Here is a 20,514-nt window from a genome sequence, read left to right as displayed (position 1 = left end):
AGAAAGCGCCTGGAGGTTTCAGGAATTCAGTAAAACAAATAGAAAAACCTCTCAGCGCGCCAGCTGACTGCATGTGAGGAGGCAGGGAAGGACTCGTACAAGAGAAACCAAGGCAGACACACGCACAAAAATGACACGTGTTTAAAACTCTAAAGGTCAAGGAGCTGTGGAAGGTGGGAGCGACTAAGAATTACAACATACTTGCCAATATTTTAAACACTCAACATATTATTCCTGTCATGGAATCACTCAAATGCCTACAAGGAACTGGTGTTACTGGGTTCACACACATCCAGAGGTTTAGTCAGAGTAGAAAAGGTGCCGAATTGGATTTACTCTGAATAACCGCAATGAGCCATATTTTCCATTGCCATTAACGCGGAAAAGACACTGCCAATTCTCTAAATAGTTTACAGAACTCGCAAAGGCAAACAAGACGTGCAAACACACGAGCAGAAAACAAATGAAGTCGTAGGCACAGACGGGCGCCGAAGCACTCTCACACCAATTTACGTGAGCGCTTGGAGTGTGTACACTGAAAACACGCATTAGACCTCGAGTTCTTCCTCAACTCATCATTGCAAATGCTTGGCCCAGCAAAACAAAATCGGGGGTAAAGAGTGTTCCTCTTCGTTTATACATCCAGTGCGTGTTTAAGATTACAGCATGTCGGCACTCAAACAGGGACGCAATGAAGAGAGACCTCAATCGAAACCCATGCAAACTCTTTCGGATTGCAGTCAGAGAAGCACTGCGAGAAACCCTAAGAAGGATCAGCTGGATAAACTGATATTCAAATCTCTCCTTAGTTTATAGAAGAAATATTACAGAGTTTACCTCTGTTCATCATTTCCAACTCCCCTGCACCACTTCCAGTCCCCCGCTTCATTTCCTGGTCCACGCAGCACTCTTAATAGGCCGTCTGGGAATTACAACATCAAGAAAATTCCTGTCTTGCCCGGCCTACTTATTTTGAGTCATACTTATGTCACTGTGAGAAAGAGAGAGACATTCATTTTTGGACCTTTTGACCTTTCAACCAAAAATTTACTGGGCAGTCCTGAATCTTTGCCACGGCTTCTCGTATCGACTACCTCTACCTCTACTACCTCTCTCGGCATGGAAATAAACAACTCAGCTGTTAATGATGACCTTGAACTTGAATGAAACTTAATGTTTGGAGGCTGAGAATAACATCAAGCAGGGGGATTCAGTCCTCAAGTTGCAATCATAAGCCACCACAAAACTCATTAATGATAAGTGGGCTATATTAAACTCTGACGTGCATTTGGCACAAAAATAGAAATACCTTTACTGGAAGTGCAAAAGGGGATCAGTGACAAGAACAGGGGGTGATACATCTAATAAATAGTTTGGTCACACATTACTGTAAACTGGTACGTTACTGGAACTAGAACTAGCTGGCTCCATGTGTAGATCATTAACAACTACCATGGATGATGATGATGATGATGAGCTTTCAACCTCCAGGAATAGGCAGGCCAGTGTCCTAATCTTAGAGACACAAGTGGTAATTGGCAAAGGCTTGTAAAATCCTGCCATGGACATTGTTACACACAACGCACACACTCTTGAGTCCACACACAAGTACCATCATGTGCTAGCAATCCCCATGCCTGAAATTACCAAAAGAAAAAAATGGGGCAGATGTTGACAAGGGAAATTCCTATACGTCCATGTGCAACACACAGCAGACCGCAAAGTGCAACTGATTTATGATATCCCAAATCTGCAAAACAACAAACAAAATCTAACAAACTATAAATCCATCGAAATTCGCCCATATTCATTGCAGATGTCTTGCCCTGTTCGCCAAGCGACACAGACTCTGACTTAGTGTATTTTATATCCAGTGAAACCGCATAAAAATTCACTGCCGAGTGAAAAGGCCACAACTACAAAAATAACTGGTTCCTGAAAAGAGATTGAATTCCACCAATGTTTTGGTTTCGGTGAAGGTCGGTTGCACTTACATATATGCCGGTGGAAGGTTCTCTGGGAGGGAGCGACCCAGGACTGAGGACAGGTGAACTGGCCAGACTGCAGAGCTCAGGGAAGGGATTGGGGATGGCAGGGAGAGAGGATGTCCTCAGTTGTTGCTGTTCTTCACGCAACCTCCTGGACAATGGCAAAAGGACACCAAAACAGTCATTACGTTTGCCTATCGGGCATTGTCCGTTCAATTGGAATTCTCTTCTAGTTTCAGTTTACACTCACTGGGGAAATTAGTTCGAAAATAAACTTGCCAGACTCATCAAATAGGAAAGTGGATCACTTTGTTGATATACGTTACAATAATGAAAAACCTAGTTTTGACTTGGTCTTTATTTAATTTAACAATGATTTGTGATTAAGATACTTGAGAACAAACATACCAATGGTACAGATGACAGAATGATTCATTCTCTAGTCAAAATATAAATGATTAGTGTTTTTCTTCTCTATCTTTAGAATGAAACACAAGGGGAGCAGAAACTGAGATGGGAAGCATAATATGAATCTCATAAAAATTTTTGTTTTGTTACTTTTTCTACCGCTGAATTTATAAAATTATTATTCTGGGCTATAACAAGCAGTGAAGGCTGAAGGATGGTCAGAAATTGCAATCTTATCTGACTATGAAATTTATATTGAAGTTCAGATTGAATATCTTGAATGTTCAATTAATGCAAAATGAATTCAGACAGAATAGGATGTTTAGTGTTTTTTTTTTAACATCCAGTTTCAGTTAAACTGAAAAGAGTGAGGGTGATTGACCTGTTATTGTATTAAATGTATCAAATTAAATTATCAACTGCCATTTGTGGTCATGACATAATACATCTTCCTGAAGAGTGAAAAGTGCGTCTAACTTTAGGATAACAAGACCTGCTGACACATGTGAGTTGTGTGCAGGAGGGGATATTAGAAAATCTTTTCTGTATAGCACCCAAGCTCATGTCTGTTTCTGTCTGATCTTGCCATAATGAACAGTCTCCAAGCCAGGAGAAATCACAGACCCCTGCAGCCTGCTGGCTAATTTTCTGCAATATTTATCACACATCAATATTAAACAAGCCATCTCTTTAAAGCATTTTTTTTTTTAAATTGGGCATACGCACTATAAGCTTGTGGCTCAGAAGAGGGATGATGGTTTGACAGCCGATCATAAACTTTTCAGGATTTAATTTTTTTTGGGGGGGAGTGAATAGTGTGCGCTCAGAAAACCATTGTGGGAGACTCTCTGGTTTCAACTCTGTCTCCCTGCCTCTATCATTTCTCTGTAGAACCCAGCGAGTTCAAAAGGGAGCGAGCCTTTTGATGTTGTCCCATCTGAGCTTGAGAACAGGGTTATCCAGAGGTCAGCGCTGAATAATAAGAACTTCGGGGCCTGAGTCTGTGCTTGTGTGTGAGTGCTTGTGAGAAGAGGCGAGAAAGCGGGAGTCCTTAAAGACAGAATAGTCTATTACCTGATCATTTCTTCTCTACTTCTGTCAAATACTTTGGACAGGGATAATTATTACAGACCGCTCTACAGAGAATGTATAGGCAAAAGCCTATAATGAATGCCTCAGGGTGACTGTGAGCTATGACTATTTAAACTGAGAAATAGGCTTTCGCTTGATGATAAAATTAATGAGAATTTGACCTGATGGTGTTGTTTGAGACAAACAGGGCCTGACAAGAAGGGAGAGGGCATTGAAAGGCTACAGATGAGGAATTGTACAGAAACATTTACATATTGGGAGGGTGCACACTGTGCAGGTTCCTAATAAATATACAATCAAATCCGTATATTAATCTATCAGATTCTAGTCACACTTAGTATCACTTCAAAGTCTAAAAAATATGGTGGATCCTCTTAATTTGAGTGCCCCTAAAGTTGTACAATTTGGACTTCTACCAAACCCTTCCAAAACAATATGTCTGTAGTCACAAAAACTTCCAACTTCAAACAGTAATATTAAGCGATCCCAGCACATTGTGCAAAACCACACTTCGGTTATGTTTTTTGTTTTCCTTTGGCTGGGTGGCTTTTTTGACTGTGTGACCAAGAAACAGTCCTCCAATGGTAAAAAAAGGAGAAAACAGATGGAATCAAAGGCCACAAAGTTTCCTGGAACTTCCTCTGCGCGACATGCAACAAAACATAGCAGCAGAGTCGAATATATAAAATGCAAATATGTTCTCTCTGCAGATCATGAAAATGTAGTCAAATTCAGGTCCTTAGTTTTTTTTTTTTTTTTTTTACTGATGGATGTTAATAATCAACAGCTAGTTGCATTGTCATTAGAGTCTATCAATCATCTACTCTGCTGCATTCGAAGTGTGCATGCTAAAAGCTCAAGTATGTGTACTGACGTATTCTCACAGACCTGTGCGAACAACTCACACACGCAACGATGAAAGTCTGAACGACTAGTACAGGATTCTTTTTGCCTTTATCTCAAGATTTATGAGGACCAGAAGTAAGCGGCAATTCAGACAATTCTGAGCATGTTTGTGGGAAAACCAAATCTACAGGCTACTTCCACCACTATCACCACACTGGCAACGATTCTTCCACCCACTCGCAGCCCTGCCGAGAAGAGCAAAAAGCCGACTAAAAAGGAATAGTTATTTGAAATTTTACGCATTACGCCCGGTGTGATTTTAAAATTCTTTGAAATTTGATGTCTGATTAGCTTGAGCAGGGGTTTCAAACTATGGCCCGTGGGCCAAATTTGGCCCGCAGTGTAATTATATTTGTCCCACGAAGATAAATTGTGCATCAACTTTGTGTCAATACTAAAATTGCAAATTGTCTTCACTTTTAAAAACTAGAGATGTTTCTCGCCATTTTTTATTAGCATTCTTTTTTTTTTTTTTTTTAAATTTTAACAGTTCTTACTCGTCTCTGATTTCAAAGTAGTTATTCATCAGTCTGTTGAGTAGCCTATGCTGTATATAATATTAGACGTTCCTAAATTTATTTGGGTTGATAGTCATAAAGGCCCTATGAACGAAAATATGACTACAATGCAGCCCGCGACTAAAATGAGATTGACACCCCTGATGTGTACTATTCTTACAACACAGTTCTACATCCAAACGAGTTATAAGTTGTCCTGTACGTTCAGCCCGCTCACCGTACAGCCAGGATGTGCATGGGTTGTGATCGGCATAGGCTTGCTTGCGGTAGATCAATGGAGGCGGAGGAGGGTGGTTCGTGTGAGGAATGGCTTAGCAAATGATGGCCCTGCTGTAGTTGCGCGAGGTGCGTGTTAGGGCGATGGTGGTTGTGGGGTTGCTGGGAAGAAGTTGAGGTCTGTCCGTTTTGAAGTAGCGATGTAGACTCTGTTTGCTGGGCACTGGAGGTGGAGTATAAGCTCTCCAGGGAAGAATTCATGTCATTCACCAGGGCTTCTAAATCAAGATCATCTTCTGGAAGACAAGACCAAACATAAAAAGGAATACAAGTGAGTGAGTGAGTGAGTGAGTGAGTGAGTGAGTGAGTGAGTGAGTGAGTGAGTGAGTGAGTGAGTGAGTGAGTGAGTGAGTGAGTGAGTGAGTGAGTGAGTGAGTGAGTGAGTGAGTGAGTGAGTGAGTGAGTGAGTGAGTGAGTGAGTGAGTGAGTGAGTGAGTGAGTTTCTTTTAGATAGTTCAGGGATGACAAAAATGCAAAATCCCAGGAAATTGTTGGGGCTATTCCACTTCTATTTCAGTTTCTCAATCATTTCATTGTGGTTGGGATCTGAACTGTTAACCTCACCATTTTAAATCTCAGTAATCCCATAAAAGAAAAGCACAAAACGCTCAACACACGCACGCAAAAACGCACGCGAGCGCACACACAATTTTGCCACAACACTAATTTAGCAGGATTTTCTTGACTATGGATAAGATGCTGCCCTGTCAAAAACACTTTTCAATTCTCAGCACTGGGGTTCACCGCAATGGCATCATATTGTCGGCATCTGCTCAAAATTCACAGCATGTATCGAACCTTCTACTTTTTGGATCTTAAAAACCAGCAGTCAAATTCTTTTTCTGGAGGAGAAATGTATCTTCAAAGCTCTTGTGAAAACCTCCAGGCACATTGACATTCATGAAGTGAATTTTTTAACTGACTCCAAGCATTATGTATCAAAGTTTGGAGTGGAATTGATGGGAAGTTCGTATTTAATTGCTTCATTCTGTGGAAGTTTTAGCTCAAGGGGTAAACTGGACAAAAAACTTTGCTCTTCCTAAATTACAATCTGCAGTGGCGACTCCGATAAGTGACGCTTCATTACAAAAAACCCAAACCTAGTTCATGAATTTATCATGAAATCCCTGCATCTAGAGCTCACATATCTAGAGGGACCAACAATCGCACCACTGGGGGGAGACAAGAACCACTTGTGAGGGGCAGAAGATCCCAAACTGTGCAGCAGGAAGCAATACAGACATTAGGAGATTATTTCAATAGGAAATTAAACTAAGAATTAGAACTCGCACATATTTCACAATTTTTTTTAATGTAAATATATTGTTTATATTTCAATAATGCTAAATACTGTCATTCTGGGTTTAAGCACTGCAGTTGACATCTAGATCCTACCAAGAAACATACAATTTCTTACATATATTTAAAAATAATTAAATGTTCTAGGTATATATATTGTACCAAAGGATCCCTGAATGTATCAGCATAAATCTGCCCCAAACCAACAAAGTATCCAACAAAGAACCAGACATTGATCTGTTTTCTTGGAATACTTTTTTCCTGAAAACGTGTCAGGTATCCGATTCACAGGTGCCTGTAAATCACAGGTGGTTAATCCGCTGGTATTAATAGCAACATGTAAGCTCGAGCACCTACTTATAGCTAAAGAGGTGTAAACCACAGAACACAGGGTGCATACAAGGCCATATTTAGGGCTAGGGAAGGAGTGAGAAAAGCAAGCTCAAGTTAGACCAAACCAAAATACTAAAAACTCGTTTGATAAAGAAAACGGCACAATTGCTTGTATAAAAAAGCACATCCAACCCGTTTATACCATTGGATCAAGGATTTGTGAGAGTCACTATCAGTCGCATGATTATAATCACCTTTGCGTGTTGCAATAAGATAAACAAAGGTGTGCGTCATTCGGGCTGTTGACACCGCAAATCATGACGAGCACACACTCGTGACTCAACCTAGTAGAACCAGACAAGAGCAACAAGAGACAAGTTCTACCGACCGCTCGTCTTTGGCAGGCAAAGGGGAGCACGTAAACACCTTTATTCATACCAAGCAAACACACAGCTGCCATGACACGCCTGACCTTACATTATTACAGCCAATCATTAGATCCTCTTAAAATATCAGAGCAGCTCAGGCAGCAGGGAGCACACAAAGCAGAGCTGCTGACAGTAGGAATTTGTGACTGCGATGCAGTTGCTTAAACATATTTTGGGAGCAAGTCATGTGGCGAGTCCCCTTATTAAACGAGATACTCTGACTGAAACCTGTATTCAAACTCAGGATATGAAGTCATTGTTAAAAGTCAAAGTCTCCATGGGCTGATGTTTAAAACTATTGTCGGGATGAACAGCTTTTTTCTATTTTCTTTATAATGCAATGTTAGAGACAAAAGGGAAAATGATGCATAAAATAGAAATTATACAAATCAATCAATGACCCTTAAAATTTACTTAAAGACATATTGGAGAGTTTTGGTTGGGTCACATCAATATCTTCTTTTTTTGTAATTATGTCGTACATTTAAACAATTCAGAGTTTTGTTTCCCGGCTTCACCCGTGTTTTAATTATTCAGAATGAACATCACCACAGCTAACAGCAGTTGCATGCAAATATCTTTCAAACTACTCGGCCACAGTTTTACAAAAATAAACGCAATTACAGACATGTCTGTTGATCTAACATTTCATCAAACACCCATAATGGTGTCCCGAGAGTGCTGCCCTGTATTGTATCGCTTCTCTGTCAAGAGAAGAGAAATTACAGGACAGCAATTTCTTCATAGGTTAAAAGGACAACACTGTCAGTATTGTTTTTAAAGTTCCTTTGTTTCATGGACTCTGTTCATTTAGTCCTCTGACATGTTTTGCCCTTTCCCTTCTCTTTAAGAACATATAATTGGTTAAATTGGGGGTAAAAATCCTCCAACATCCTCTATTGTTTTAGCCAATTTATATGCAGTACTAACCAACTGTAAAACTAGTTAGGTCTGTCGGAATCTGCATAAAAGCTTGTTTTGAATATTACTGGTAATTAGGGAGAGAGACAAAGCCAAAACAAGACCATTGTACCGATGGCAGATGCATATGGCTCACCGTTTGTCCTTAAGCCAGGAATGTAGTCTGTGCACTCTTATTCAGCTTGTTACAAACTGAAAAGAGGGGTAACGCTCACTTTGAAAAAAGAATGTTGTCAAGAGGTATACATGCGTAGAACATCGATTGAACACACATGCACATGCACAAAACAGCATGTGAAATGTGAATTCAAGCCCAGCAGAGGGGCTTCCATTCAAAAGGGAGTATAGACAGAGCAGGTCTAAACTGTAAAGTGTGGCTTGTGGGGTGTACAATAACACTGGTGACAGAACCCACATACACACCCACACACATCCTAATGGAGCGGGGGGAGACAATGTGGGAGGGTCAAAGGGAAACAGAAAAGGCTAAGGGGGGAAAACAGGCAAGTACATAGCAAAAGGAAAACCACAGATCACCGAGCTAGACTCATAGTGAGGGGCATTTGGGGAGGGGACTCCCTTCACACGGGGTAAGGGTGATCACAGGACATGGCTTTCTCAGTAACAGCTGTTTCTTACTCAAGGTTGGATGGAATACATCTTTAAATACTGGCGAAAATGCAGCAAATGATATCACAATTTACTCACAAATCGAGTTTGGTCGTATGAAGACAACCAACTGTGCTGTTTGGTGACAATATACGTGTCACACTTAACATGCACCAGAGGAAGTGAAGATTGTTTTCTCAGGAGATTTGAAAGAAATTGTAAGTTACCGTATTTTCTGGGCAATAAATTCCTCCGGAGTACAAGTCGCACCAGCAATAAAATGCAAAATAAAGATATAAGTCAAACTGGAGTATAAGTCACATTTTTGGGGGAAATGTATTTGATAAAATCCAACACTAAGAACAGACATGTCATCTTGAAAGGCAATTTAAAATAAAAATAGAATAGATGCAACAACAGGCTGAATGATTGTACGGTATGCTAACGTTATATGACATATAAACAACAAACTGAGAACAAGCCTGGTATGTTAACATAACATATTAAGAGTTATTCAGCTAACTATAGCATAAATATCATACGAACAAGTTCACCAAACCATCTGTGTCATTCCAAATCACTAAATTAAAAGAAAAATGTACATCCTCTGTGTCACTTATAAATAACTCCGTTAACACCAGAGGTAGAAGATGCAGCACTTGCTCTTCTACGTTGCTTACGTCAGACTCATCGTCAGTTGCAGTTCCATTTATTCCACAGGCCTAGAGCGCCATCTTGCAGTTTAGTGTGAAAATAACATGTGAAATGATATAATAATGTGTTAATAATTTCACACATAAGTCGCTGATGAGGATAAGTCACACCCCCGGCCAAACTATGAAAAAAAACTGAGATTAATAGTCCGGAAAATACGGTAAATTTAAAGGCTACAAGACCATCTCCAAGCAGTTTGACGTTACTGCGATGGCAGTTGCACCTATTCCGGAATTAAGACCCTCTGAATGGGCGCCAATGTCTCTAGATGTGGCCGCAGTAGGAACATTGATGACAAATTGAAGAGACTAATAATATGAATGGTAAGAAAATATTCCAGAACACCACTGTTGTAAATAAATCATGGGGAAAAAAATGACACACTGCATGCTGACAAGCCACAAAGGACAGGCAGGACAAAACTGGAACTTTTGGACAAGACACATCACACATGAGCTCGATGTTCGCAGACACAAAAATGAATGCGACCAAGAAAAGAACACTGTCCCTACTGTGAAATATGGAACAGACTCTGTTTGTTCTGGAGCTGCTAATGGTACAGTGCGTCTTGAATCTGTGCAGGGTACAATGAAAGCTCAAAACTACCAAAGTATTCTTAAGAGTAATTTGTTGCCCAGAGGTCTAAAAGTTCCTCTTGCAAGTCTTGCAATAGGATGATGACCCAAAACACAGCTGAAAACACCCAAGAATGACTAAGAGCAATACAATGGACTATTCGGAAATGGCCTTATACGAGCCCTGATTTAAATTATATTAAAACTTTTTGACATGGGCAAGACACCCAAAGATGTATTTCCTGTAATACAATTTCTTGATAGTGCCTTTGTGAGTACTGTACTTCTAACTTTGACTGTTAGTCCAATCACGGTGAATATTTGAGCGATTACAACCGCTGGTGGAGCTAGACGGAGGGGGTTATTCATCAATTTTTTTCTGGTATTTTTCCACATTTCCCGCCCATCCAGTTAAAGTTTATCTGAGTTTTCTGAGGAATTTGGAGGGTTTGTTAAAAAAAATGGACCCTCTGGGATATACTTGGCCCCCCATTCCACCCAAGAAAAAAAAAAATCCTAGTTATGCCAGTGGTCACAGCCCAGCAAGTTGCCCATCATAATCTGCATAGCCACATTTCCCTTACTCTGCTATTAAATTATTTTTGGGAAGGTAGTGCTTAAATATTCGAGAGGGAATATGCGTGTCTGTGACGTGTTGCGCTATCCCTACAAGGGCAAAGCAGGAATAACTGGAGCTGGGAGATTCATTTCAAACTATGAGCTCATGAGAGCTGTGCCGTCAGATTACTCCGCTGCATTGGCAACAACGATGGGATTTGTTGCCCAGCAGCTGCAAGGACACCAGTAGCTGCAAGGACACCAGTACTGTTAAAATTCATTATGGAATATTTTGAGTGACTGTATATGTTTGGGATGATGCTCCTTTGAATATTTGCAAGCTCAGCTAGGAGGTTTAAGGCATGTTAGTGTGTGGCTCTCACACTAATGTCAAACCAAGGCTACCCGTGTCTTTCAACAACTTGACTTGTCCATTTATAATTTAGATATTAACTGGTGTTTCTTAAAGATCAACTGTGAATCCCACTAATAAAATGCTCTCACTCTAAATTTATCAAATACAGAATACCGAGTTGTATTCCTCCAAAGCTGCTCCGTTTGCTCCAATGTAAGCAGCTTTAAGACTATTGTTGCTGTGAAGCAAAAGAGCCAGATCACTGGAAAACAGGCTTAATAAAATCAGCAAGGATTATCATCCCTCTAGTAATGCTCCAAGCAAGGTCAAATTTCAAGAGTAGGTCATGCATGCTAGAGTTTTACGTTTTGCTACAATAAGTAACACATTACATGCAAAAGTAAATGGTCAACAGTCGGGGTGTTCAATAATCAGGCCCTCAACACGTGTGTGAAATAAATCTAGTGTCAGCAAAATATTCCTTGGCTTCATTCCCATTCATCGGCCTCTACTGTTCTCTAGAGTTCTCTAAATATGGCTGATCCCAAAAAATGACAATATAATTTCTGCTCCATTTGTTTCTCATGTCGTGGCCAAGCGCTCTAATTCACTGGTAGAGTCCTCGCAGACTCCCCGCCCTTGCCTCCCATGCTGAGCCAATATTGTGCTTAAATCTCATGCTCCGATTGTCCTGGACCAATCCTGTATAGTACAATTAGATAGGCCGCGTAGTTATAATGGCACCCTGTGTTCGCACAGATCATCCTTTGAACAGCTCAAATGTTTACAGCGGGAGAGGACCAAATATAAAATAACCCTCTTCTCCAATCCCCCATCCAGGCCCCCACACAATACTGAAGACAGGCGATACACATACGACCACAAGCAGTGTAACAACCTTTAGCTACCTTTAAACCCAGAAATAGAACCACTCTCTGTGACCTTTCTATTCCACATGTTAAGACATTCATTTAACATATAAACAATATATACAGTATATTGTGTAATGGTTCTCCAAAGAGCATCAGAGGTTGTTGTTTGATGCTCATTTGTTTAGCCGTACCTCTGACCTCATGGATGAACTCAGACTTAACAGCAGATCTGGGCAAAGTTGGACGTACACATCACATCGAGGGCCATCAACAGACTCTACGGGACAGGCTTTATGACTTCAAAATTAAACAATTGAGCTGCTTTTCTTTTGATGTGCACATGTGTCAACAGTGCAAGCAAAGAAAAGCTGCAACTCTTTGGTTTAGCCAACTTGTTAAGTTATTAAGTAAAGCAACAATCTCATTCCCTGCATGGGTGAGGGACGAGAGGAATTTTTCCTGGTAATGATTTGGGAGTCCTATAAATGGCTAATACTGGCTTGTGCTGAGCAGCATACTTTAGAATTATAAAATAAAAAAACAGACACCGTGCACTTTTTTGAATGAATGTTGATTAAATCGTGATTTAACATCTATATGTGTAAATACAGTATGTCATTATGTAAAGGTGACTACTGAAAATATCGCACCAAATGAATTTGCCAAACGACGGAGAAAAAATAGGTAGGACAACTAATGTGTGACGTATCGCTAGTTTACAATTTGGCTTTTGCCACGGACAAGGCTTTACTATTGACAGCATCAAAAGACATAATAATCGACCAGAATTTGGCCACAATGTGACTTGGATTCAAGTTAAGGTGAGCCATTTTTACCTTAATGGCAAACAAAAAAAATCCATATTCATTGCACGACCAGACAAACTATAAAAATGTCAAAAATAGAACTGTTTCATGAAGCAATTTTTAAGCTTAATTTCCCCTTCAATAATATATACCCCCCAAAAACACATAGACAAGCTGTACACACCAGGCTGTTAATAAGGTACAGCAATTAAATTATGTTACAATGTAATAATGAAAAAAAAAAAAAAACGTAACCAACCTTGATTGTTTGGTGAATTGTGGTCGGTTGATTGCTGGAAGCCCGGCCCAATGAGGTTCGCTTGTCTGTGATTGGTGGATCGATCTCTATTGTCCTGCTGACGAGCACAAAAATTAGAGCAGAAACGTAAAGTCAGATCGAAAGTAATTTTATTAAGGCATAACACAGGGTTATCCAAACTATCTCCATGGGCCACTGTCCTGCCTATTTCGATGTCTCCCTGCTGCCAGCACACCTATTTCAAAAGATCGGGATCATTATGAAGCTTCTTCTGAGCTTGCTGCTGACCTGCTCATTTGAATCAGGTGAATGATAAGAACATATCAATAGAGGTAAAACTATAATCTAAACACTGTCAAGAAAAAGAAACATCCATAGTCACTTTGTATCATCTAACAATAATATATTAAGTAAATAAATAAACACTGCTTTATACCAGATGTTGAAAGTGAACATGTATTGTTATTTCTTCTGGAAATACAGGAAATAATTTATAGACTTAATTTGGATGATTTTTTGATACAACCACACCAGGGAGACCTACATTGAATGCGGGTGCATTTAGTGTTCAGATAGTGCCTAACAAGAAGTGGAACGGAATGTCCTTGGACTGAAGGCTGATGATGGCTTAGACTGTTTGTCTTACACAACACTATCGCAATACTTTCTTGGTAAATGCAACTCTGCTGATCCCAATGAGAGAATAAACAAAAAACTACGAAACAATACAATAGACCATGAGATAATTATTCAGACATCCGCGCTTATCTTTAATAATAGTAAAGCAGACACTGGTTGAACATGTATTATTATCCTTATGGTGCAAAAGCTATCATTAGTCGGTCTGCCTGTTTCTGGTAAGGTGCTACAGTATATAACCAGGCTTTGACCTATGTCCCTGTGGCATTCATTTCACACAGAGTACAAGATCTCATTGCTCAGTGAAGGACTTTGCTTTTCAATGTTTTTGGATAAACTTAATGTTACATTTCAAGTCATGTTGAATTGACAGCAAAAGTACTTAATGACAGGTTCTGAGAGAAAAGTATAGAATGTGGTACAATGGGTCCAGAGCGTAGTCATCATTTCATATGTACTTGGGGCTAGAAAGCTAAGCGTGGAGAGTCTCTGTTGCCAAAATACACAGTTGCCGTCAGTGAATCGAGCGCTCAATCATTGCCAAGAGCCTCTCAAGATATTCCCACTTTCGTTTTTTATTGCTCTGTTTCTCTCTTTGTGGCAGTCTTATTCTTCTTGACAATCACACTGTGTTTTTTGTGGTTTTGAAAAAAAAACAGTAAAATGTACTTTAGGTGAAGACTAAAAATCCAAAATTGGGGTCATGTTTTCATGATTGTGGCACATTTGTAAGTGTGCTGCAGTCATTAGCTTGGATTGCGGCAATGAGTATTTTCCCACGGTAGCCCACTGCAGCAAGCCCAACTTATTTGGCGGCCATGTCTGTAAAACAAATCTTTTCCCAGAAATCAAGGTGGTACTTTCATCCCACACTTTGGCCGAAGGTTAAGAATCACTGGTATAAATGAAACACTGACGTAAAGCGAGGACTCGCTGTATACTGTGAATAATCTGCGTATTATTAATATGCACTCCTAGCATTCCATCTGGCAAAATCACATACTAGACATAGACATTTAACAAAATTTCCCTGATTGATGTGATATATCTAGAAAATACAATTATGTACCCTTTTCCCCCTGCTTTTCAGTGCTTTGACCCATATCGAAACCCATATATCGCTTCAACGATATTTTAAATCCAGCCTATATGGATAGTGTTGATCTACATTTGTATACTTAACTCTCATTCACACATCATGCCACTTTTCCATACTAAACAACTCCCTTAAACCTCCTGAAAGTGTTGCAGTGTCAATACAGATAGAACACATGCTCTTTTCGCGTGGCCTGGCCTCCGAGGTGTCCAGTTAGAAAGACCTATAGAGGAGGAAAGCCATAAATGCCAGCAAAGAAAAAGAGCAAATGTCGCCCTTTCAGCTCACAACCATTAACGAGACAAGCGGTCCAGTTTGTCTTCACCATGGAGGAGCAACATCAACGAACAACCCAACCATAGCCAATCATTTGTCGCAGGTTTAAGCTCTGTTGGTCAGGCTGAAAGTACCATAATGAGACTTACATCACTGTGATGTAAAATGATAATGAAAGTCAACAGTGCTTCTTCCAAATAGCAGAAATCACCATTATTGACACACACTGCCTGTGGGCCCAGCTACCAGACTGTGACTGATCCCTTACCCAGTCATCCAAACAGCTCCGCAACACTGGTCGGCTGGTGATGGTACAGCACAAATTCGAACAGTGTGTGCATTCAAGTCATGGTTCAACTCCACTAAGCAAAACTCTTTCACAACATATATCGGTTCAACAGAGACGTTCAGAACCTTAAAGTGGCATTCTGTCAATTTTCAATAAGATATAGAGGGGTCCAGCTAAGCAACAAATAGATTTAAATCTCATCTGTGTCAAACTCACTCCATAATTTTACACCTAAGATTGGAATACGCAAACAGTTATTTTAATATGTTGGTATTTCTGAAAGATATTTCTCTTGTATGCCCTCAATGTACTAACTTCTTTAATTTCATTTCTATTATATTAATTTCATAACTTATTATATGTTTGGTCTATATTTACTGTATATGATGATGTATAATGGTGTGAGATTGATTTTAATAAACCCTATCTGGGTTTTATGATCTTACCTGCACACTATCCCTTGTTCTGGTTGTTTTATTGTTTTCTTTATGTGCAAATGAATTAAAAGCAATCAAACAAATAAACAAAAAACTGTTATCCTTCAAGCAAAGCTTGTGAGGTTCTCAAAATGACGGAACAATCCATCTTGCAATTTACCTGATAATTAGGATGATGCAGGAAATAGTCGGGACATCCAGCCACAGCCATGCTTTTGAGTTCAATTATTTTCTATAAGCCACTTAGTTGGATCAGTTCTGCTGAAAGACGGACCTGCAGAAGAAAATGAAAAACTGAGGTGAGTAAAAACAAAATTGTAGGAGAAAAATAGTACGATAACTTTACATAGAAAGATATATAGGTGGATGGATGGACCGATAGACTAAGATAGACAGATAGAAATGTAGAAAGAAAGATAGAAAGATAGACAGTAAGGTGAAGAATGGTTGATGGATACAAAGATTAGGGCAAAAATCGGCCGATTATGGTCCTGCAAACATGGGCCAAAAATAATCGGCTAAATTGCAGATATTTGCAGATTGTTTTAACTTTGATGTATATTTCACGTAAATCTAGTATACTACGGATGGAAAAATAAAGTTTTGCAACTATCTAATTATCACGTGACTACTGTTTTGCCAGCAATGCACGAGGCATAGCAAAAGGAAAATGAGGAATTGACCTGGATGCAACTATTTCACACACAACTTGCATTCAATGTAGAGTTCCATACGAGACTTTAAAAGTCGTTTGCACTCTTTTAATCAGGCCTGGAGATCTTGAGTTTAGAAATAAAGTATCAACACCACTAAAATCAAGGTATTTTAGCTTTTTAGTACTGCTACCACTGGGTAAACATCACTGAATGCTAACCCAAAAATACACCGCAGGCACCTCTCCAGGTCTTAAGTTAGACCCCGAGGGTAAATTTGGAGTCAAGCTGCTCAGGCTCAATACCATGAGTGTTCATGTGCTGCAGTTCATGACCCCTCTTGGTATTCCCAAAATATGGCCTGCCTTTAATTAAAGCTAATTTTATCTTGTGTTTGCATGAGTGCTAGTGAGAAAATGTGTGTGTGTGTTTCTTTTTATGCGGCTCTGCACATTCTGATCAGGTACGATATGCGTGTGCCGATGAGCATGATTACAAATAGCTACTATGCATGCAAAGTGAAACCATTTTAGCACTTTTATTTTATGCTTATTGAGAAGCTTTTTTTAAGATGGGGCACTTTGTGAAGTTATTTTCTCTAATGTTGCATCCTTAAAAATGCAAAATAATTATCTTCCAATGTTGGCATTTTGACCTGACCTTTTTCTGATGTATTTCTAAAGTCTAACTGAAATCAATCTCGATTAACAAAACTATCCAGGATTTACTGTGACTCCAAGTAGACTATCCTGAGTTTCCTGTCATATGACCTGATTTTTTTCCCCCTTCCAAGAAATCTAGAGAACAGTGTTTTTTTTGGAACATCCAGAATTGCTCGCAAATAATGATCAAACCATGAATGAAATCTAAACAAAGACCTTGGCGATGGTGTGGCGATGACTGCTGAATGCATTGTCTTGTAATGAATGTGCATCAGTTTATGCATATGTGTGCATTGCTGTGTAAATGCTTGTGTGGTCCGGCCAGCTGGCATGCAAGTCCAACTCGTCATTTACACATTATTTACAGACACAAAGTTTACAACAAAAACAAAACAAATTAACATCAAGCTAAACTCTCCAAGCGGCTCCTCATTAGAGCCATGGATTTCTTGATGAGCTGCGCTTGGACTCAATGCTTATTAGGAGTCAGGAGTTGCTTTGAATTGACAAAAAAAGACACATTTTAAATAGCTAGCATTAGAAATGATAATGAGTGGAACTACAAAAAACAACAACATTAAACACATCAGTCAGGTGCATTTCAACACAGTATCAAATAGCATGCTTCCCAACGATTCATGTGCCAATGGTGAATTTATCAAAGCAGGCCGAGAGCACCCTCATCCGGTTTAGTCTGAAAATAACGTGAAGTGAATCTACTTCACAATGACGGTAATGACGGTGTGAATGTGTGAGTGACCAAAAAAACAAAAAAAAGGGTTAAAAATGTTCACATATAAGTCGCACCCCCACGCAAACTATGAAAAGAGGTGCGACTTATACTCCGAAAAATACAGTATTTACATCTCAGCATTTTGTTGTCGGCCAGGGCATTGTTTTATGACAATCCACAGTGTTTTCAGTCATCAGAAAACATTGTCCTAATGGTCCCACTGCTTTTGGAGTAGAGTATAGCATGAAAATAACTTGCAACACATGACTATGCCTATCAGTGATGAACGAAGCTAAGGTATTCAACACAAGCACACCTTTGCTTCATTTCTGCCAGAATCAAAGCCATTCCAGTGCAAGGATTACAGTCTCTCAAGACCCTTTGATTTGATTGCTTCCACTTGAACAGCATACTTAAAATGGTCCTCTGACCTTGACAATGCAATTATCCTAATGGTGTTAGATCACGCCACTAAAAGAGACTGAGGTGTGGTGGTTCTGACCATTAGTAAGTAACTGAACTGAAGAATATTTTAGTGCACTTCATACAGGAAGGTCCTTCACCTCTTTTGGCTCCTCTGATAAGGAATGTCTCAAACTTTAAAACTGTCCTACTGATGCAATAATTTCATTTGTCTAACTTTGGAACTACTATTAGATCTCTGTAGTTGCTTGTATGTCAAGGTGCTAGCCAGGAAAAAAAAATAACTCAACAAACTGAAATCTGAAGCATCTCTTTCTGGCATACATCAACTAGATAATACATCAAAAGGACAAACTAAACTTAGAGAAATCTTGGGCAATTTAAAGTAAATAAGCGTGCAACTGGACTAATCGTTGTCTTTGGAGGTGACATCTGGTTCTGACAGGGATATGACAAGTGAAGAGAGCAGAACCCCCATCCAATAGCTGTGTTATGACCAAATATTTAAAGTGTCGCACGCCTAATGAGGTGTTCTTGTATTTCCTTTGTTCTTTGCTTGTCTTTGGCCAACTGCCACCCTAAACCACTTAAACGAGACAAGACTTGCTACGTATTAAAGAGTCTACTCTAGACTTTACTGAGCCAACTTTCACAAATCTATGAAGTTTTTAAGTAACCAGAGGAGCATCAGCACTCTGCAGCACTCTACAGCAGATGGAAGCAACATCGAAATGTGCTGGCGTGCTGGTTCGGTATAAATAGAGAATACTTCGAACTCTGAGCTCATCGAGTAGGGATGTAATGATTCACTCAACCCGATTAGATTCAAATTTCGATTCCTAATTCCTTTTTTTCTTCTCAAATCATCCTGCATTTATTTGGTTATATTTCATTTGGCAATTTCTTTGTTCCAGAAAGAGGAACGAACCAGTTATTTGAACAAATGAGCGAAGTCAATCAAATCGCAGAAGAAATACTGAGGAAACACGACCTGATTCATACAGTAAAACCGGAGAAAAGAACTGACATACTACGTACAACTCAAATGATATCTATTTTTAAGTAACAAAAGCTCTTTGTGTTGCTTTGGGATAATGCCATTACATGCACTGGAGGTTTTATTATCATAAACTGAAAATACAGCTCCAACTAAGCTGTGCAGCTGTGTCAACTTCTCTCTTTGTGGATGTAATTGCAAAATGTGTTCATCTTACTCAACTTGCCTACAGTTGATTGGACTGGACACAGCTGAACACTGGGCTGTTCAGCTCTGCTCAGTCATCTTTGGAATGCACAGAACACATTTTTTCCATATCGGGTACTGGGTGAAAAATTATGTGCGATACAGCAACCCCCCTAGTTGCCCTCCGCTTAGCTGCCTAAGATATAATATACATATACACAAATAGGGACAACTAAGCATTATACACCTGTAACTGTACGTGGAAAATGAGGAAATGCCCACTCCATTGGTGTAACCTGTTAACTAAAAAACAATGGATTGCTAAACTAGTACTCAATCAGAACCATATGTTAACTAAAAAGTGTCCAAATCTTCCACCAGTCCTTATTGCTGAGCTGTTGTTAAGTTCTTTTTAATCATTAAATAATACAAAACAACTAAAAAAAACTAACTGTGGAGAAATGTTTTAATGCATTTCCCATGCTTGACCCCCCCCAGCCCAAAATCTTAGAGCTATTGAGTCCAGAACATAAACATAACCTTAATTCAAAAAATGGCGCAGATCCAAGTCAATATGTGCATTCTTTTCTACAGGCCGTTGAAATGAATGAACTGACCGTACCATGACCCCAAGAGGGGGTAGGTCAATTATTGCAGTGTATATGTTTAAACTAGTTAGACACTTTGAGTAAAAATATTAGGAGGGTAATGCTGGGAGTTATCAAAACGTTCTATGTCAACATGACCTATGGAACCATGACAATATACATTATGAGTGTGATACTGCGTATGTTTTATCAATCTGTTGTGGCGAGCGCTCTTTTCTGTGCGGTGGCGTGCTGGGGGGACAGCATCAAAAAGAGGGATGCCTCCCGCCTGAACAAACTGGTGAGGAAGGCGGCTTCTGTTGTGGGCACAGAGCTGTCTGGTCTGACATCTGTGGCGGAACAACGGGTGAAGGCCAGGCTGCTGTCCATCGAGGAAAACCCCGTTCACCCACTGCATGGCACCAACTCGAAACGGAGGTGCAACTTCAGTCACAGGAAGCGGACACCGTCCTGCTCCACAGAAAGGCTGAGGGGATCATACCTCCCCAGACTTTTTAACTCCACACAGGGGACAGGGGTGCGATCATGGGCATGACTGTGGGTTAATATAACATGCACTGGGTATTTCATTAAATTTTTTTATATACTGTTGCATGAC

The 20,514-nt window shown here is 39.7% G+C and overlaps 1 protein-coding gene across 4 annotated transcripts in view; it reads right to left on the bottom strand.

The window, feature by feature from the left end:
* Positions 1-20,514, bottom strand: part of LOC148392158 (growth factor receptor-bound protein 10-like) — a 44,543-nt gene that overhangs the window by 19,574 nt on the left and 4,455 nt on the right. For all 4 annotated transcript variants that reach the window (XM_088386045.1, XM_088386043.1, XM_088386042.1 and 1 more), the window contains 4 exons: positions 15,815-15,928; positions 12,918-13,014; positions 5,130-5,424; positions 1,995-2,139 (listed from right to left, as the gene is read on the bottom strand). In XM_088386045.1, coding sequence (XP_088242171.1) covers positions 1,995-2,139; positions 5,130-5,424; positions 12,918-13,014; positions 15,815-15,865 — 588 coding nt within the window. In that variant the 5' untranslated portion in view covers positions 15,866-15,928. The remainder of the gene's footprint in view (positions 1-1,994; positions 2,140-5,129; positions 5,425-12,917; positions 13,015-15,814; positions 15,929-20,514) is intronic.

This window comes from Syngnathus floridae, chromosome 10 (assembly GCF_059516105.1).
Source record: "Syngnathus floridae isolate MCC-2025c chromosome 10, RoL_Sflo_1.0, whole genome shotgun sequence".
NCBI lineage: Eukaryota > Metazoa > Chordata > Actinopteri > Syngnathiformes > Syngnathidae > Syngnathus > Syngnathus floridae.
Note: the sequence above shows the minus strand (reverse complement) of the source record. Positions and strands in the feature narration are given on the sequence as shown.